We start from the raw sequence: 18,505 nt of genomic DNA, 5'->3' as shown, positions 1-18,505 counted from the left end.
ATATCATCACAATTTCAAAATAAAAGAAAGGGATACAGAACTGCTGATTTGACATTAGTTCCACAGGATTTTTCATAAGTGGATATCCACAATGTCTTTGAATACCTCATTTTATGAGCAACTATAAATGCATGTATTTTATGAGAAGCACAGACACACATACCACAATTCAAAGACAATTTAAAATCATTACAGGTACAGATTTAAACTTTAAAATACAATTTTCCATTGAAAATCTTACATAAAACACATTTGCTTCCATAGATTTTTGTGTGGCGTTTACCTTTCTTTTCCTCAAACACTGTCAGTTGAGAGATGATAGTGCCACCTAGCAGCAAAAACTGAGGACCAACAAGGTGGTAAGTATACCAAAACGTTAACACTTCAGGCATCAACACAACTGTATCCCTGCTCTTCCTATGTGCCCACACAGCAGCAGGTAGTCATTCATGCAATGACTGCAATGGACACCAACTTAGACAAGACCATTCATCAGCTTTTATAAGTTTTTTTCAAAGGACAGAATGACCTACCTTGCCCTCTCTTAAATGAAGGATTACAGACAATACACCCAAGAACATCAGGCCTCCACTTCAATTAAACCCACTGATCAGGGGCCACTTCAGCTATCCCTTTCACAAATAACTAGTTTATCCTTTTATTTTTAATTAAAGAGCTTTTACTCTAGCTGCTCTTTTCCTGCTCTACTCTTTTCCCTACCAAAGGCCTCTCTTCCCTCTGGGATATCTTGACCACAGAAAGACCTAAGTTGGTATTACACAGAACTGAAAGAGGAGAAATCTCTCACAAGTGGTAGGAATGAATAACCTGGGAAAAGAGAGGCAGAGAACTTCAGCAAATTAACCACTTGTGGAACAAAAGCTTTCTTCAGAGGCAGTAGTTCTGCCTATCCGACCTCTTCCATCACCACTACTGCCAGGAGTCCCCAAAGGTCTCCTCTGGCACACCAAGTGTCTAGCCTGTGATGCATGGCTGCACTCTGAGGACCTGAAATAACTGGGGAAAGGTGTTAACTGTTTTGTTGATGTCATTTTTCTCACAGATTACCACTAGTACTTACAAACCAAAATTAAAAGCCTAAGCCTGAACATTTTCCTAAACAAATCAGACTATCCTTCCAGCTAGCCACAGCACAATCACTGGATCAGACAGACTTGTTATCTGTCTCCAAGCAATAACCACCTTTGCAAACTCACACAGTGTTTAGAAAATCATCCAGAGGTTCGTGATCGGAGGTATGGAGCAGCCCACTGCTTCTCAAAAGGCTGCCATAGCTGTTTCTTCACCATAAACAGCACAAAGAAGAGTGCTATGCTCTGGCAACAGTCTCCGAAGCAAAAAGGGCTGGGCTCTCCAAGGAAGTTTGAACACAAAATAGTATTTGAAACAACAGTTGTCACATGTGCCTTAGTCCCTAAATGAAGGATATCCAAACAGATAACAACGTGCAGTCTGTGCACACCCACAAAGGGCAATTCATCCAACTTTGGAGCTGGATCAGCCTCTTTCCCTCAACCTTAACCTAACAAAAGCATAACTGCAGCTATCTTATCCCTACCAGTCCACTCACTCCATCCTCCCACTAAAGGCAGTATCAACAGGGCACAGAAGGCTCTCCATGCAGACCTTCCCATTCAGTGGGAAAAACGACTCATTCCAACATGAACTGTGCCCTCAAAACTTTACTCGTTTTCTGGCAAGGCAGGAAGCATTTCCTACAAGTATAATAAACCCAGGCCCTCATCTACACCTATGACACGTATGCAAGGGGAAAAAAAAAAAGAAAACTTATCTTTTCACCAGTTCCATTTCTGACCTTAATTTCAAAGACATCCCTTACAAAGAAACAGGCGAACATCACACTGAAACTCACTTGTGCCAGAACTGTGATGAAATTCCGGTTTAAGTGAACAGCTTCATAGAGGGCCAGAAGGATTGCTTCATTCGTTCTGTAGAAAGACATACAGACAAAAGCACAGTTAGTTAAGGGCTAACACCAGATGAGAATCCCAACAGCAAAGTTTTTCAGAAGCATGGCTCATCTGAAAGAAGAAATTTTATTTCTTTTTCAACTATATAAAACTCTACCTCTGCAATCCAGTTGTTCTTCTGATTATTAGTACTTAGCAATCCATAAAAAATAGCTATTTTTGGAGCTCAACTACAGTCTTTGTTCCCCTCTGGCTGAAGGTCTCCCTCATTGCTCAAACAGTGTTTTCCCTTTAAAGTCCTTTCTTTTAAGGGCAGGGGCTCCTACAGACACCACAAACCCTCATAGTGATCACTTGCCCCCTTGATTTAGAAAACATTTTGTTGGGGACAAGAGTGCACAAACCATCACCTCCCATCTGCCACCTCCAACATGCCCATTATATGTTAAAAATGCCTTGTAAAAACCACAGAGGGTTTTTTATACACTTCATTACAAGCAATTCAGCTGTGGCTCTTCCTGCTGCACCCTTCTCACTTAAGTTAGAATCCATAGTTTGCAGAGGTGTGGTACCATTTTAGTTACAAGAGAACTTCTCTCTCTAGTTCACTTTGCTACATTAGAACAGCTCCATGATGGAGGGGATCATGTTGACCAGTGTGGTGAGTTGCCATTCATTGTGTAACAAACATCTGTGCACTTACTGGACTGAGATTTTCTCATCAGCATCTGCTATGAACATGCTGCCCACCTATGGAAAGAAAAAGTATTGCATAGGAGGAATTTGTGAAAGCTATTAGACAAGAGAGAAGACATGGATTTAACTAAACCAGAAGTGCCCTGGGAGAGGTGTTCTCATCCAAGGCACACATGCAGCTTTCTAATACTAGTAAAATACAAATGGGAAACAGGATGACCATCTACAAACACATTTTATTTTGCACTACTGTCACTGACCAATGCTTCACCTGTCAAATCACAAAAGAGGAAAAAAAGGACTGTATCTTGAATCCCAACCTGGATTAGTCTGCAATTCTGTAAGAGGACAACAGAGATCATTTCCCATCTGCTTGCTCAAAAGTGGTAGCAGTTTTACCCACGTCACTCCTGACAGACCGCTGTCAACACTGAACTGACTTTATTTACAGGAAATTTTCCTGTCAGTCAGATCTCAGACTACAATTAAATCTCAGACTAAATCAAAGCCAAACTGAACAAGGGGAACAGTGGATACTCTTTACAAGGAAGAAATTCACAATTGCCTTTGAAGGCTACCCCTCCAAAAAATGCAGACACTGCTCATTGCAGAATCCAAGCTTACTTCATAGCTACAGTGCATCCAGGCTTGAGAAACAAGACAGTAAAGAAACCGATCTCTAAAACTAGTGGCAGACTAGACTTTGCCACAAAAATATTCAGCTTCTCTGTTTAAGGCTACATCAGCAGAGCAGCAACTTGTTTTTAAAAATAAGCAGCTGTTTAAAAGTGTCCAACAAGTAATTGTGATTTTTAAAATAAAGTCAACTAGAATGAAGACGATGAAGGGAAACAATTTCAGTTATCAACACCAGAATAGAGATCTCAACTTTTGAAAGAGCTTTCCCAGCCAGACAACAGCACACTCCTCAGAATACAGCCATTTCAGTTGTATTTGGTTTGCATTGCATCAATGCATGTCCTCCTCCAGACCCCACATCCCAAACTCACAGTTTGTGGAAACACCCTATTGCTGAACTTCCCTGAAGGCACCTATTTTAAGAATAGAAAAACACTGCTTCCTTGCTTACCATATTAGTTAGGGCTGAGAAGAAACCACTCTGGTGCTCCTCTTCCTTATCTTTGTATTGCCTGAACAAAAAGGAATAAGGATGAAGCTTCAGGGTTAGAAATGGAACTAGGGTTATTTTATCTACATCCCTATGAGACAGTCTTATCTGATAAAAATACAGGATGGAGAAAGCTTCCACATTCACAAGCCCTTTTCAAGAACTCACAAAAAGAGATGCAAAGGATATTAAAATATCTGTAAACTGTGTAGAGTTGAAGTGGGGTTGCTGAAAGATGTGAGACTGAACAATATCTGTGCTGTTATAAAGTACACATCCAGTTTGGGCTAACACTGAAGCAAGAGGACCAAGTGACTTCAGAAATTTTGTCCTGCACTGGCAAAACAGTAATGAACCACATGAACACACACAGTCAGTAACCACAGAACAGTTTCATTTCAATCGTCATCCGCTACAAACTAAACCAGAGTCGATCACCCTATGACCAGCAGAAACCATGAGGACCATTACGGTTCATGGCCTGATCCCATGTTCCTGGAGTAAGTGAAGGGACTGGAACTGGAGTAAGTGAAGTCAACAAATAGGTTGGGTACCTCAGATTTAAGCTAAGTTGCTTCACATGGCATTCAAATGGACTAGCAAAGTTCACATGGCCATTTGTTGTGTCTTTCATACAGGAATCTGATCATACAAAATGCAACATGCAAAGAAAACAATTTATATTTTTTGGGAAGGGGGAAAGAGCTAAGCAAAACAGGCCATAGTCTGAGACAGCTTCTGTCAGAATGAAGTTGGGTGGCTGAGGTTTTTTCTGCTTTACTCTAATAATTTACTCTGTTAAATACATTTACATGATTTGCTGATCTTGCAAGTCATCTGCATATCTATAACAGCAGACCTTTAAAGGAAATAAAACATTTTTCTGGATACTTTGAGAATCCTACTGCAGAAAAAAAAGTCTTGGGTTGCTCAGGAGAAATTGCTCAAGTTTCCAAATTCTTCTGAAGTCCTTTCTTCTTAGGCAAACTTCTAAATTTTTTGCTGTTGCTTATGAAGCAGAAGCTCAGAACATGCTACCCCTACTGCTGGCTTTCTGGCCCTTTCTTCAGAAGCAGTTAATGTTTTCCACCATTTGGAAGAGCATACAACCCTAATCATCTCTGATTTGGCATATGGGTAGTCCTGGATACATTTATTTGGTTTAGATCATGTTTCAGTTAAATCAATTTTCTAACAGAGAAGTACTCAGCAAATCATTTATCTTTTCACTTGGGACTAAGATTTTACACGAGGCTCAGAGGTAAAATCCATGACAGTAAAAACTTACAATAGATATCTTCACCTACAGCAAGATCTCTCCTGAAGCACATCAGCACAGCTGGTCCAGATGCATTTACACTTGCAATGACAGCAACAACTGAGCCGAGGTACCTCAAAGCATAAGACTATTCCCTGCCTCTCCAGGTGCATCAGAGCTGTTAGGTGATAAGTGCTTTAACACAAAAAAAAGTTTGTGGAAATGTACAGCAACTATCGTGCACTGAAAAAGAAGAGACAAATAGGTTTTACCTGTTATATTCTGATAGAGCCTGGGCAATTACAAGTCCCATTCCCTGAAAAAAAAAAAGCATTAAAAAATATTTACATTACAAATCTCAATGAAGGAAGTCACGCACTGAACACACATAGCAGTGCTGCCCCTGCCAAGATAACCTAGCACGCTATGAAGAATTTCCCCTGAAGCTGTTTGAACTATTAAGACATGCTATGATACAACAAAAATATCATTCAAAAATCAAGACACCAAAATTTAAAGTTGACTAAAGTTGAAAATTTAAAGTTTACTAAGTCCAACAGAGAACATTTACTCTCTTTGGACCTCCAGACAGAGCTGACTCACTCAAGAAGCCTCAATAAAGCAGCAAGAACTTCAGAAGGAAGCTGGTGTCAGAGGAAAGACACCTAAAAGTTCAAAACAAAGGCCACAAACACCAGTAATCTTTTCACTTCTTGCAAACAGCTTCCACCATTCCACAGTTACTGGTCATCCTTTCCATCAAGCTAATTTAATTAACTCAGAATAATCGTTCTCACCCTCTGGTTAGCATGGAGCTTGCTTTTTACTTCATGCTGAAGGACAGCTTCTAAGTCCAGACCTCACACAGCTCATAGTGTGTTGCCACTTTCTATCCAGGCCTGAATACAAAACTTAGGCAGTGGCTACAACCCAAAATATGTTGCAGGACTCTTGACTCTGGTACAAGCTTCCACTGAGCTACAAGAATTGACTTGTAGACTGGTAAAATTGGATGACACAGCACTGGAAATGAGATGATCTTTGGCATAAGCCATCTTGTGCCTCTTTGGCACGTGACAGCAAATAGTGTATAGATAGTTCATAAACGTATAATAGATCAATTTTAGCATGTTCCTTGCTACCTAGCTTTTTAACCACCCCCACCATTTAACTGGTGATCAAACTGTTCAAATCATGAGCTGCCTAACCTATTGCAAGAGCGCAGTTAGAGCAGAAACCCATTATATTGGTGTTCTTTACAGTAGCACTGTTCTAGTCGTTCTTTCTACCAGACACCATGACTGCATTCATTACACTAACATCACATGTGAAAGAGCATCCCCAGCAGCGCAGAGGAATCAAGTCAAATACTCACATTGAGTGTGGCTTCATCATCGACGATGGAGAGCTTCACAATGTAGGGATTCACTGACTGCTCAGGGTGGGGGAGAAGGAAGAAAGAAAATTGGTCTTAAGTTCAGCCTTCAGGAAAACAACACTATTATCTTTCCAAGTTTACCCAACCACCTGGGAAGAATCTCTCTCCTGTCCCACAAAGCAGAATACACACAAAGAAACAGGAGTCACAGCACATGCTAAGGCCACTATGCCTGGGACACCTTCTCTTCACTGGCTCAGCCAGGCAGTCTCCTGATTTTATTGAGAGGAGAAGGAGTTTCTGCTCCTCTGCTAGCTCATCTGTCAGTCTTGAAAGTGGAGCAGCTGTCCTGCAAGCCTGTTATCTGTGACATACACACTGTTATGCAGCAGGAAGAAGCAGTGAAGCTGGGTCTGAACATTAGCGTTCTCATTATCTCCCTTCTGCAACACCTTGCAAAGATTGCTTAAAGAAAGGAGGACCCGGGAAGGCATGACAATGCTATAGAGTCATCTGCTGCTGGGTTAGAGCTCAACACTTTAATAGTTTACACCACTGAGAGGTGGAAGTCTCTGGAGAACATAAATTCCTCAAACTTAGCTGAACAAAGCACACAGGCTCCATCTATAAAGATAATTCCTAATACTTTGGGAAGCATTTTAGATTAGCAATGTACATTTGTTTTTCCTGGTTTATACATGTCAGTGCAAAACTAAACACAGCTGATTTGGAATGGGAAGAATAAAACCCAAAGCATGCATCACATGCAGCCGTACAAGTGACGCAGTTATCTAATGGATTTGCTCATGGCTTAACAGCAAGTTAAAAATAAGGCTGATCAGAAAACACCACTCTCGCAATTATTTGGTGCTTTGGGAGGATCAGGCTTTCCTTTTGGTTCAGAAAAGAAACTGATCAGAACAGACCAAAGCTCAGCCAGTCTGTCAGCCTGCCCCCAGCAGCACGCACCTCTGCCTGCTGTCTCAGAAAAAGACAGAAAACTCACACAGAACCCATCTGTGCATGAAGCATGCAAAGACACTTCCTTGAGGCTGGAGTAGAGACTCCTATTGAGTAACAATATATGTGGTCCTCTCTGTACAGCCACGCTCCTCTTCAGAAATTAAATTTAGTCAGTGTCAGTAAACCAGAAGCAAGCTTCACAAATTTGTAATTAAACATAGATTAAAATCCATCCTTGTAAATATCTTAGTTTTGCTAATTTCAGTCATTCTCTTGCTCTCCTTATACAACAAGGAGAAACTCTCCACACCACAGCTGACACACAGAAGAGAGGCCTGCCTGTGACTCGTGACCAATAAAAGTGATGGGGCTTTTCCAGGCAATGGGCAGCAGGGCTATCCTGGATTAGAGGCTGCAGAGTTATCCAAATTCCCAGATGTGGGCAATAAGCAAACTGGGAGATACTGCACTGACCAACACCACCAGACTGCCCTGAGACCCAGGCATACACTCCATCCCATCACAAAAAGGGAGGGGGCCTGGGTTCGTTGTCATCTCTAGCCTACGAACAACTCTTCACACTCCCGTTGCCCTTGGCTTTCCAAGATACATGCTCCATGTCTCCTGCCTCTTGGCAGCAACATGTCATCAGTGCATGGCTGAGTGGGTCATGAAGCGGCCTAGCTAGCTACAGATCTCTGTCCTCTACCTTTTCAATTGTCATTTCCATATCTGCAGAAGTCTGCTTAATAATTCCTGTCTGAAGTATTCCATTCCCCTGACACATTCCATGCTTCTCTAGGCTTCCCTAACTCCTTAAGCAGCAGGCAGATGACTAACCAGTGCAATCCACATGCCATGTCACTCTATATGGGACAAGGCAGTTTCTAGTGCCTTTCAGTGTGCAAGTCTGTACCAGTGTGATAAGAATATTTCCTGTGCTGCCCACAGAGCGTGCAGTTTGCTCCTGCCCCTTGAGAGCCAACAGTTCCAGTTATTGTCTACGAGCATCAGTCTACACATCTACAATGAACATCAGCAACCTACAAGTTGTACAAGCACCCCTAAGCCCACGCCATGCACAATCCTGTTGTTTCAGAGTCCAGTTCCCCTCTCACTGGGAATCACAGCAAATGTTTTAAAAGTCAAAATTACGCCTGCCACTCCACAACATGCAGAAACTTGCAACAGCCTTGAAAACTGGTTGGTAAGCATTTTGAAAACTTCAGTGTGTCAATGAAGCGGTTATACAAACTTAGAAAAAGCTTCTGCCTCCAGGAAGAACTCAAAAATATGATTTGCAGCTCTTCAGAGCACAGGCCTTTTCCTATCACTGCCATCAGATAACAAACACTATAGCATTAAAGTGGTCTTGTCAGTGATGAGGTACAGACACAAACTCCTGGAACTTGGGAATACTCAAGATGTCCTCCATGAACTACCCACCATTAGATGCCAACAATCTCACAGAAATAAAGGTGGAATCTGCGAGGAGATCATTACCAGGTAATTTTTAAAGCAATCCCCAGGTGAAAGATGCCATACAAAGTGAGTATTATATGAAGAAGCATACAGGTCTGACAGAGGGAGTGAGATCTCCCCCATGCCCCCAGATGTACCTCTGCATCAAACACAAACCTATGGGAAACAGTTTTTTGGTAGGAAAAGAAAGTAGAAGAAAAACAAGCTAACCATGTATAATCTCAAGTTAAGTGCTTAACTTATGTTCACATCTGTAACACAAATGAAAGCCAGAGTCCACTCGATTATCCCTCACAAGGCTTTTCCCTGAACACTCATTAGGGATGATTCAGCAGCTTTGTTGCCAGCCCTGATGAGGCCATCTCCTCTGCAGGCAGGCCATCTTGCAGGGAACTGGAGCTTGGATAATTACTCTTTTTGTTAAAGAGATTCATTTAAAATAATATGAGGTGAGAGAGACTTTTGTTTTTAAAAAAAAAATTCTGACTCTTCAGTGTTGCTAAGTGTCTCTTCAGCACCTCTACTTGACTATATCAAGGGCAGGCAAGTACACGTAACTGGACGTGAAAGGCTGTTGGATACACTATATGCTGCCAGACAAGCACACAAGCGGGAAAACCCACATTTTGACTGATTTCTTTCAGCTCTGCCTAGCAAAAGATACAATATGCAATTCTGGAAGGTTGAACAAGAGGCAAAGAAATTTCCACCTAGACGTTACCAAAGAATCTAACTATTTAAAAGTCACTACCTGATTTTATATTTTAACTTGCTATTCTATCAGTCATCCCTTAAAACACTGAGGAAGTGATCACATAAATACCCTTCCTCATAGCATTTTCTCTGTTTGGCAGTCTTTTGTGTACACTGAGCTTCACCATTTTCCTGATACAGTTAATTATTTAGTTACTCTTATGTTTGTCTCACATAGTATCAAGGTAAAAGTATTTTCTCTGAAATCAAGACTAGGATTAAAAAACCCATAAAATATAGCTGAAAACTTGAATAAGTATATACTTGGAACAACTTTTGAAAATTACTAGGTTTCAAATCAGGGACATGTTTAAAGGTTCCATGTAAAGACACATAAATCATTTTTACTCCTAGAACAGAAGTTAATGAGCAAGCCAAGACCTCAGCTACACTGGTAATGAAAACGTGGACAGATATTCCCCAGGGAATTTGAGAAGAGACCACAAAATTCACATCCCAAAAATATGAAAGAACATCCTGATGCAAAACACATTGGTATTCACATTAAAGACAGACACAAAATCATAGTCAACTAATGAATTTTCAGCCTAATTAGACTTTCTTAAGCAGCTGGAAACACAATTTAGCAACCAATGAAGTTCAGAACAGAAAAGAGCCTATCAACTGCAGCACAGTTAGCTAAAAAGAGTACTCCAAAGGATTTGAGACATGAAAGTATGCTACAATACACTGCCAACCCGGCAACCACCAAACTGACTCTGAGGGCCAAAGAACAGCAAATGAAAGCTGCTACTCTACTTAAGGACAAGGATTATGACTTGGCTTGTAGTGCTGCTTACAAAGGGCAATGTGAGGCAGCCATCATATGAAACCTTTCTCCAAGTTGCTTTCAACTTCACCAGGTGAACTGCTCAAGCTGAAATTCCCCTTGCTACAAGTCTGCCTCAGGTTGGATTGTACTTTTTTAAACATCAGCACAATTTCTTTTGGGTGCACAGTTTGAAGATATCTAGGACAATGTTTTCCAAAGCACTCGACCCCAACTCAATAGAGAAAGCTACTGCAAAAAGCAGAGGACAAGTCTTATGTACTCACAGCACTCTACCTTACTAAGGACATATACTATAGTACACAGGGATCCATAGCTCAGGGATGGGACTACACAGCTCTCCACCCTTTGACCTGAATATTGCAATGAGACCTCTGGTCTTTCCAGTCTGCCCTCATCAGTAACCCTCCCCATATCATTCCCAACAGTTTTCCTTCATGGCCATATACTAAAAGCAAACTCCATGCTCCTATTCCACGCTACCATGACACAGATTGCTGAACAGAATCTGTAATTCATGATTCTGACAACATTTACAGGAATGAGAAATTAACAGGGATTACTTTGACACTAAGTGTAGCTCCTGTCTTTGCCTATTCTCTAGGTCTCTTCATAATTCAAAACAAGATCTATTATAAAACCAGGTAGGTTTTAGAGCCTGCCCCTCCCAGTAATTCTGTTGAGGAGGGGGTATTCCAGCACTTCATCATTTTTTGCTGATCTAAATATATTAAGATATTCCTAATGATGGAAAAAACCAAGATTGTTCATTAAAGCATCGTGCCTCATGCAAAGAAAAACCAATATTGGGTGTGGTTTTGACATTTGAAATGTTCCTTTTTCAAGGTGATGAATAACAGAAAAAAAAATGGGAATACACCACAAAGTAGCACAACCAGTTTAAAAAAAGGAAGATGAATAAAGTTTCACAGAAAGGAATCAGTCAGAGATAGAGACAGACTTCTCTTGGAAATACTAGCTGTGATGTTTCAGTTCATTCTTTGGTCACAGCTTCGCTATCTCTTCTGGGGATCTGTGCTCTTTCAGTCTGCTTGTCAGGTTCTGAATCACAAATTCAGTCTGAAGCCCAAGACGACCAACAGCTCGTTTTACTTTGGAGATCATGTATAACCACACAGTCATACATACAGAGGCAAACACGCGAGTTTGGCACAACAGTAACTCTTCCAAAAGGACCTTCCTCAGAATACTTTCATGAAGGAAATGCAAATCCCCTAGGTAGTTTCTTTCATGCTTGCACTAAAGGAGCTGTATATCATACACATTTGATTATACACATATGTCAGAGACAGATACAGTTAGCATAGTATGATTGCCATGCAAAACTTCCGTAGCTCTGTGCTGATACCCTGATAAATGTTACAGTGCGTACTGCTGAAAACTGTACTGTAGGCTGCCTTAATAATCCAGAGGCCAGTGTAAATTAACGAAGTAGAGAGAAGCGATGTTTCTGTTATCCAGAAGAATACCCACCTCATACTTTCTGTAGTTGACCAGCAAGGCAAGAAGGACAACAGCATCATAGCCATGTTCCCTGCGACTAAGTGGGCTGGACAGGATCTGGAATAAATAATCACACTGTTCTGTTCAGGCCTGCTTCAGGAAGCTTGCAGTGACTCTCAAACAGCGTGTGGCATGAAATACATTCATAAGAGCAAATTATGTCTTAACTGAAAGAGGATATTTAAGGTTAAGGGAGTGTCGGTGCTTCCAAGAAGTTCTGCACACAGAGAAGCTTACTTATTGCAGATAGGATGCACATAGGCTTTCTGGGCATAAAGGGCAAATATATTTCTCAACAGCACTGGACAGTATCTCAGTGCATCACCAACATTATCTGTGCAAGTTTTCTGGGTTTCCCCAAGCCCAGTTCCACTTCTTAAAAGTATAATTTATCAAAGAGCAGAAAAAAACTCAATATATCCAGAATGCCTTTTGAAAAAAGTTCATCCAATACAAGAAGCCTCTGTGAAATTAGCCCAGCTTCTATGCACAAATGTCTCAAGTGAAAATACTTTACTCAGTAGTGACTAAAAACAGAAGACTAGAGTAAGGAGGAGACAGCACTAAAAAAAAAAAAAAAAAAAAATTAAAAAAAAAAATCTGTGACTGAGCTATGAATGGAAGCAACACACAGAGCCAGTCAGCTATGCTGCACTGAAAAAGCGGAAAACCAAATGTATCACCGAAAAATCTCACTACAGAAGAGCACCTGCAGTAGAAGGAAGAACCCTTACCTGTAATATAGCTTCAAATATGCTGTTAATCATCACATACTCCAGGATAGTGTTCTGGCTAATGTTATCTGTCACCTGAGTACAAACACAAGTTTTAAAATCTCACCCAAAGTCTCCCATGATGCTGTAGCTGCCTCTGGCACACACTGGGAACATAAGAGTTCTACTACCAGATGGACACATTTATCCAGAATCTTACACTTAGTCAGCAAGTCAACGTGTGACTAGCAGTAGAGCTAGACATGAAGTAAAAGAAATCTGTCCTGCCTCCCACCCCTCTCTGGCAAGAAGCATGACCCTCATACCAAGAGCTCCCCCTTTCCTCTACAGATTGATATTTTACACAGCTGCATGACAACAGCCACCAGCAGCTGAAGCAGGCTGCTACACAGGAGGCAAAGAATAAAAAAACAGGGCACATATGCTCCACTGAGCACTTTCCCATCATGAACAGGAGAGTGAAGACCTCCCCACACTCAATTATCTCTTATCGCAACCAAAACAGTTCCCAGTTGACGATCTCCAAGAGATGATGAGTGGCCACTAATTCCAACTTCCTCATTCTTCACATCCTCACCACTCTTGTCTACTCCACACTTCCTGTCTTTCCTCAACCCCTCTCCTCTTCTCCCTTGCCATTTATCTGAGAATTCTTAAAGATCTTTTTCCCTAAAAAAGCCCTGTCAATCCAATTGACACTTCCTCCTACGTCTCTCCCCTTTTGCCCCAGTTGGCACCTATTTTATGAGGTGAAAACAGTCTGCTGGTCTATATTGGCATTATGGTTAAAGCAATGATGCATATTCTGGGCTGACCCTTGTTCTCATTTACAATTTCTTTCCCCTTCTTAGGCTTCACACTGCAGCATTCTGCTCAAGTTTTGAGGCAGTTCCATAACTCAGAAAGTGGCTCACATAACCCTGTAAGTTGTTATACAGCTGGTATTTATTTACCGTCACCAAGCAGAGAAGTAGCTTTAGACACAAGCTTTTGAGGCTTTCAGAACCTTCTGCACAGAGGAGCGAGTCCAAGCTCTCCATCAGATTCTAAAGAAAAACGATCACATTATTTAAAAGTATTATTTAAAATTATTTGAAATGTTTGTTACAAAAAGCTTTTGGGGAGATTCAAATACAAGAGCACCAATATAAAGCCATGTTATTCCAGAATCAATAATTGAGCCATTACTACTGTTACACAGGCCATATTGACACTATTGGTTCTCAATATTGTTTTGTGTTAAATACGTTTTAATGACTACAGGCATAACATCATGATCGTTTTCCAAGAGTTTTCTCTAGATGCATGAGAGATTTTTGTATACATGTAACAACAGATTTTATTCACAAAGTAATTTTGAGCTCTACAAATACGATCTTCCTTTTTGTTTGCAAGACAGTAATATCAGTGCTTTCTTTTTCCAATATTCCATTTTGCTTATAGGCACCGTGAGATTTTTTTGTAAGCAGCACACCTCCAATTCAATAGGACATACATTAGTTATGATTAAAAACAGGTACTATATAGCTCTTTAACACATATTCATAAATAACTGTTTTCCAAATACTAAGTAATGGGTAATACAGTTATTCTTCAAGGAAAAATGTAGTTCTGATAGGCAAGTTACTACTTAATATTTTCCCCAAATGTATTACTATTTGTAGAGAGATGAAAATTTACTACTTTTTGTAGAGAGATAAGAAATATAACATGAATTCAGCTTTATCACTGATTCCTTTGTCATTTCCCCAAACTCAACATCTTTACAGTGAAGAGCATCAAATAAGTACAAAATGGTACATGTGCTGATGGAAATGTGATCACACAGGATATGACTATCAGCTAAAAATTAAGCACAAGGTATGAGGTTCAATACTAGGTACTAACGGCCTGTGACAGCCTTTTCTGGCCTTAAGATTTCTTACCAATAGTGACTGCACAGCATGGAACTAAAGGAAAAGTGCTCTGTTATATTACTAACAAACACAGGGACCCCACGTGTCTTTATGCCACTAGCAGGTAAAGAACTTCAGCACAGCTCTTTTTAATAAGTGGCTGGAATATTTCCCCCAAAAGCTGCACCTTGGTAGATACAGCTGTCTACATATCACTGCCCCTGCAACATGGTCGCTGCGCAAACTGTTTCTCTACATTGCCAGGGCCTCACCTTCATACACAGCTCTGCCTTATCAAAACCCACAAGCATGTTGATGATGTCAAACCCAGAAGTGGATTTGTTCTTCTGATGGACACCCCGAATCAATGCACATAAAGTCTGCAAAGGGAAAAATCAGAGGATAAGATGTAAGGCAACACCTACAACGGCAAAACTCACCCTAAGACCCTCTCCCAGCGCTGTGTCCTGGTTCAGCTGGGATAGAGTTAACTGTCTTCCTAGTAGCTGGTACAGTGCTATGTTTTGAGTTCAGTATGCGAAGAATGTTGGTAACGCTGATGTTTTCAGTTGTTGCTAAGTAATGTTTAGTCTAAAGTCAAGGATTTTTCAGCTTCTCATGCCCAGCCAGTGAGAAAGCTGGAGGGGCACAAGAAGTTGGCACAGGACACAGCCAGGGCAGCTGACCCAAACTGGCCAAAGGGGTATTCCATACCATGGGACGTCCAGTATAGGAACTGGGGGGAGTGGGGGCAGGGGATCGCCACTTGGGGACTAGCTGGGTGTTGATCAGCAGGTGGTGAGCAACTGCACTGCGCATCATTTGTACATTCCAATCCTTTTATTATTACAGTTGTCATTTTATTAGTGTTACCATTATCGTTATTAGTTTCTTCTTTTCCGTTCTATTAAACCATTCTTATCTCAACCCACAAGTTTTACTACTTTTCCCGATTTTCTCCCCCATCCCACTGGGGGGGGGGGGAGTGAGTGAGCAGCTGCGTGGTGCTTAGTTGCTGGCTGGGGTTAAACCACAACACACTGGCAAAGCACAGATATTTAAATGAATACCACCAGCCTGGAAGCTATACATTTTGTCCGACCTCTCCTCCACCTCTGTTGTTTCTAAGGAGGATCTTGGATGCTGAAAACTCAAAACATTAGAGAAGAATATATTTGTCCATATTTTTCCTGTTTATTCACGCCTTCATCTCATAGCACTCTGAGGAAAGGTAATCTTACTGCTTCTTCTGTGCAGACCCAGTTTATACCAGACAGGACCATGATCTTTGGAAAAATAGCTAAGTGTGGCTTTAAGGCCAAAAATATTGACCAGGAAACTGCAAGGCAGAAGCAGTGTCCAGGATATGGATACACATGCCTTAGAGCTTTCCAGATTAATTTCTTATTTCAAGCATGCCAAAACATACAACATCCATACAACATAGTTTATCACATTATGCCTGTCCATACAGCAGATGCTTTTGCTATAGAGAGCATAAATTTCTGTTTGGTTACCACATTGCTATACTAAGTCTGACCAATAAACTGTCTCTTTGAAGGAAAAGAAACAGGAAAAGAAACGGGAAAAGAAACAGTCCAATGTCTCCTACAGGTGACTTCTCCAAACCTGAAATTCATATCCTGTATTCCTACAGCTGAGAGAAGCTGAGACAAGTGCATTCTCCAAACTGTAAGAATCAGCCTGTGAACTAATAACATCAAACATGAAGACTGAAGAGGGGAGTTTCCTGCACAAGACATGGGACAGCATAGCTTTGGTAAGGAGCAACCTGCAGGAAAATGGCTATTAATTCTGAATGACAATTCTTCACAGCTTCCAGTTACGACGTGTTGAGCAGGGAGAGTCCCCTATATAAATTTCACACTTTCTCCAGAGCTTTATTTCATTTTCAACCCACATGGAAATTCAAAAAGGAAGCTGAAATGAAGGACAACAGGCGAAAGCAGAATACAGACAAAGCTACACAGAGTACTCTTGAGCCCCCAAATTGACAACCTGCAGTGTGAACAAACCCTTCTTGTCCCCCCCCATTGCCATCCCCTTCATCCTGCATCACCAGATCCTCTTGAACTCTGAAACAAGCTATTGTTCTTCAAAGACCAAAGAGACTATAAATGTTTGTAACATCCACAGACACTAAGTAGCAAGTGCTCTGTAAACATTTCTTCTCCTCAGAAGCAAAGAAAGGAGCACAAGATGTCTGATACCAGCAGCAAATACATTGGCTCATCAGAAGCAAAAAAGAGCATTCACTGTCTCTCAGCGTGGTACCTGTAATGCATTGACCACTCTGATTGGGTGCTCCTCACCCAGGGCCTGGATACAATGCTGAAACAAGCAGTTGATGTTATCTTTTATCTTCATTAACTCTTCCCCATCCAGAGCCTCCAGCTTGCCTTCTAGATATTCCAAGTTGACCTGTCAGGTTAAGAAGCAGTTCACTCATGTTACACAACCACTGACACCTTAGAAACACAAGTCCTTGCACTGACAGTCTGCCACTTCTTAGGCAGAACAGCAGCAGCAAATCAGAGGACATTCAATTCCTGTTACCTTCATGAGAAACAGCTCCTCCCAAAACCTAGGGTTGCATTTACTGGGGTCCTCTGTCTGAAAGGAGAAGGAACAGCAATGAGAGCAAACAAGAAGAAATCATTCAGGAAGAATTTAAAGAAAATCATTATCATGAGTAGCTCAGAGTCAGCACCATCCCACTGGATGACCAAGTGGTCTCACAGTATGGAATTCTGTCTACACAGATTCCCAGAAACAGAAGGACAAACAGAAGCAGCTCTCAATTGGGATGCCTCTGTTTATTTTCTGGATTATTTTTTGAGAAATACTTGAAAAGCTGTGACTCGCCATAGATCACAAATGGTCCTGGTAGACAACAGGACAAGGTGACATTAAGAAAGAGCAGAATACAGAGCTCTGCATGACAGTAGGAGAGCCTGAAGTGTGTGCGTACAGTGTGCAGTCCTTACCTTGGGAAAAGAATCCACCATGCAGAGCCCTCAGCACGAACTAAACCAAGAAAATTTAACACAACACTTTAGAAAGAAGAGATGCTCAAGTCCTTACCGTGAAAATCTCGTCATACATCAACACAACTTTCTCCTTCAATGGCTTCTTGGAGGCTGAAGATTTCCGGAGCAGCCCACCTTTCTTCTCTGTTTGGGCCATGCTGTATACCCTGAAGGTTAGAATAGACAAAAAAGGCTAAGGAAACTTGAACTTTTCTTCAAGGCATATCTGGCCTGCCTCAACCATGAAAGACTTTTTCAAGGCACTGAAATACTAATAGTCTCTCACAAGCTGAAAGTAGGGACTTTAATAACTATACCAGATAAGAAATCAGATCAAAGGTCCTATCTAGTCCTATATCCCATTTCAAAGAAAGATGCAAAAGTTCATACACAAGCAGATACAGAATAAGCTCCTTATGGATACACTTTCTTAATTCTTCTCTGCTATAAATTGATTCATGATCCAGACCAATGCAGTTTACATCTAGAAAAGTAAGTATTTTTTAATCTCTTTGCATGCACTGTGATACTTGTTATCAAATGGATGCCCAGTCCTTTATGACGCTGGTCAAGCCTCAAGGACATCTTGTGACAAAAAGCTCCTAAAACTGTTTGAAAAAGTCTTATCTGTTTAATTTGCTGCCTACCAAAGCACTTCAGAAGTCTACTTTTGCACTCTGAGGCAGCGTCCAACACTAGGAAACATTTGGCTGCAAAGCCTCCCTCAAGCACTCCTGCCACTCTTGTTCATCCCTACCTCTGCACCTTGGCACCCCTCAGCTGTGCCAGCTGCTCTGCAAATCAAGCCAGAGAAGAACCCCAGCCTCAAAAGCATCACATGTGGTTCAGTTTTGGGAAGAGGATGGAGGAATACAGTGAGGAAGCTTTGCAGGGATTTTTT

General features: G+C 41.2%; 1 protein-coding gene across 7 annotated transcripts in view; it reads right to left on the bottom strand.

Annotated features, from left to right (window-relative positions):
• Positions 1-18,505, bottom strand: part of ARMH3 (armadillo like helical domain containing 3) — a 130,760-nt gene that overhangs the window by 105,538 nt on the left and 6,717 nt on the right. For all 7 annotated transcript variants that reach the window (XR_007507231.1, XR_007507230.1, XM_049809913.1 and 4 more), the window contains exons 2-13: positions 17,660-17,771; positions 17,132-17,188; positions 16,850-16,996; positions 14,827-14,934; positions 13,613-13,705; positions 12,660-12,734; positions 11,896-11,982; positions 6,411-6,467; positions 5,308-5,351; positions 3,739-3,799; positions 2,656-2,702; positions 1,895-1,970 (exon numbers count right to left, since the gene is read on the bottom strand). Coding sequence is in view for 5 of the 7 variants with exons in the window: in XM_049809911.1 (XP_049665868.1) it covers positions 1,895-1,970; positions 2,656-2,702; positions 3,739-3,799; positions 5,308-5,351; positions 6,411-6,467; positions 11,896-11,982; positions 12,660-12,734; positions 13,613-13,705; positions 14,827-14,934; positions 16,850-16,996; positions 17,132-17,188; positions 17,660-17,771 (964 nt within the window). In the remaining 2 variants the exon portion in view is untranslated. The remainder of the gene's footprint in view (positions 1-1,894; positions 1,971-2,655; positions 2,703-3,738; positions 3,800-5,307; positions 5,352-6,410; positions 6,468-11,895; positions 11,983-12,659; positions 12,735-13,612; positions 13,706-14,826; positions 14,935-16,849; positions 16,997-17,131; positions 17,189-17,659; positions 17,772-18,505) is intronic.

This window comes from Accipiter gentilis, chromosome 9, assembly GCF_929443795.1.
Source record: "Accipiter gentilis chromosome 9, bAccGen1.1, whole genome shotgun sequence".
In the NCBI taxonomy this organism is placed as follows: Eukaryota; Metazoa; Chordata; class Aves; order Accipitriformes; family Accipitridae; genus Astur; species Astur gentilis.
This window is presented reverse-complemented; position numbering and strand designations above follow the sequence as displayed.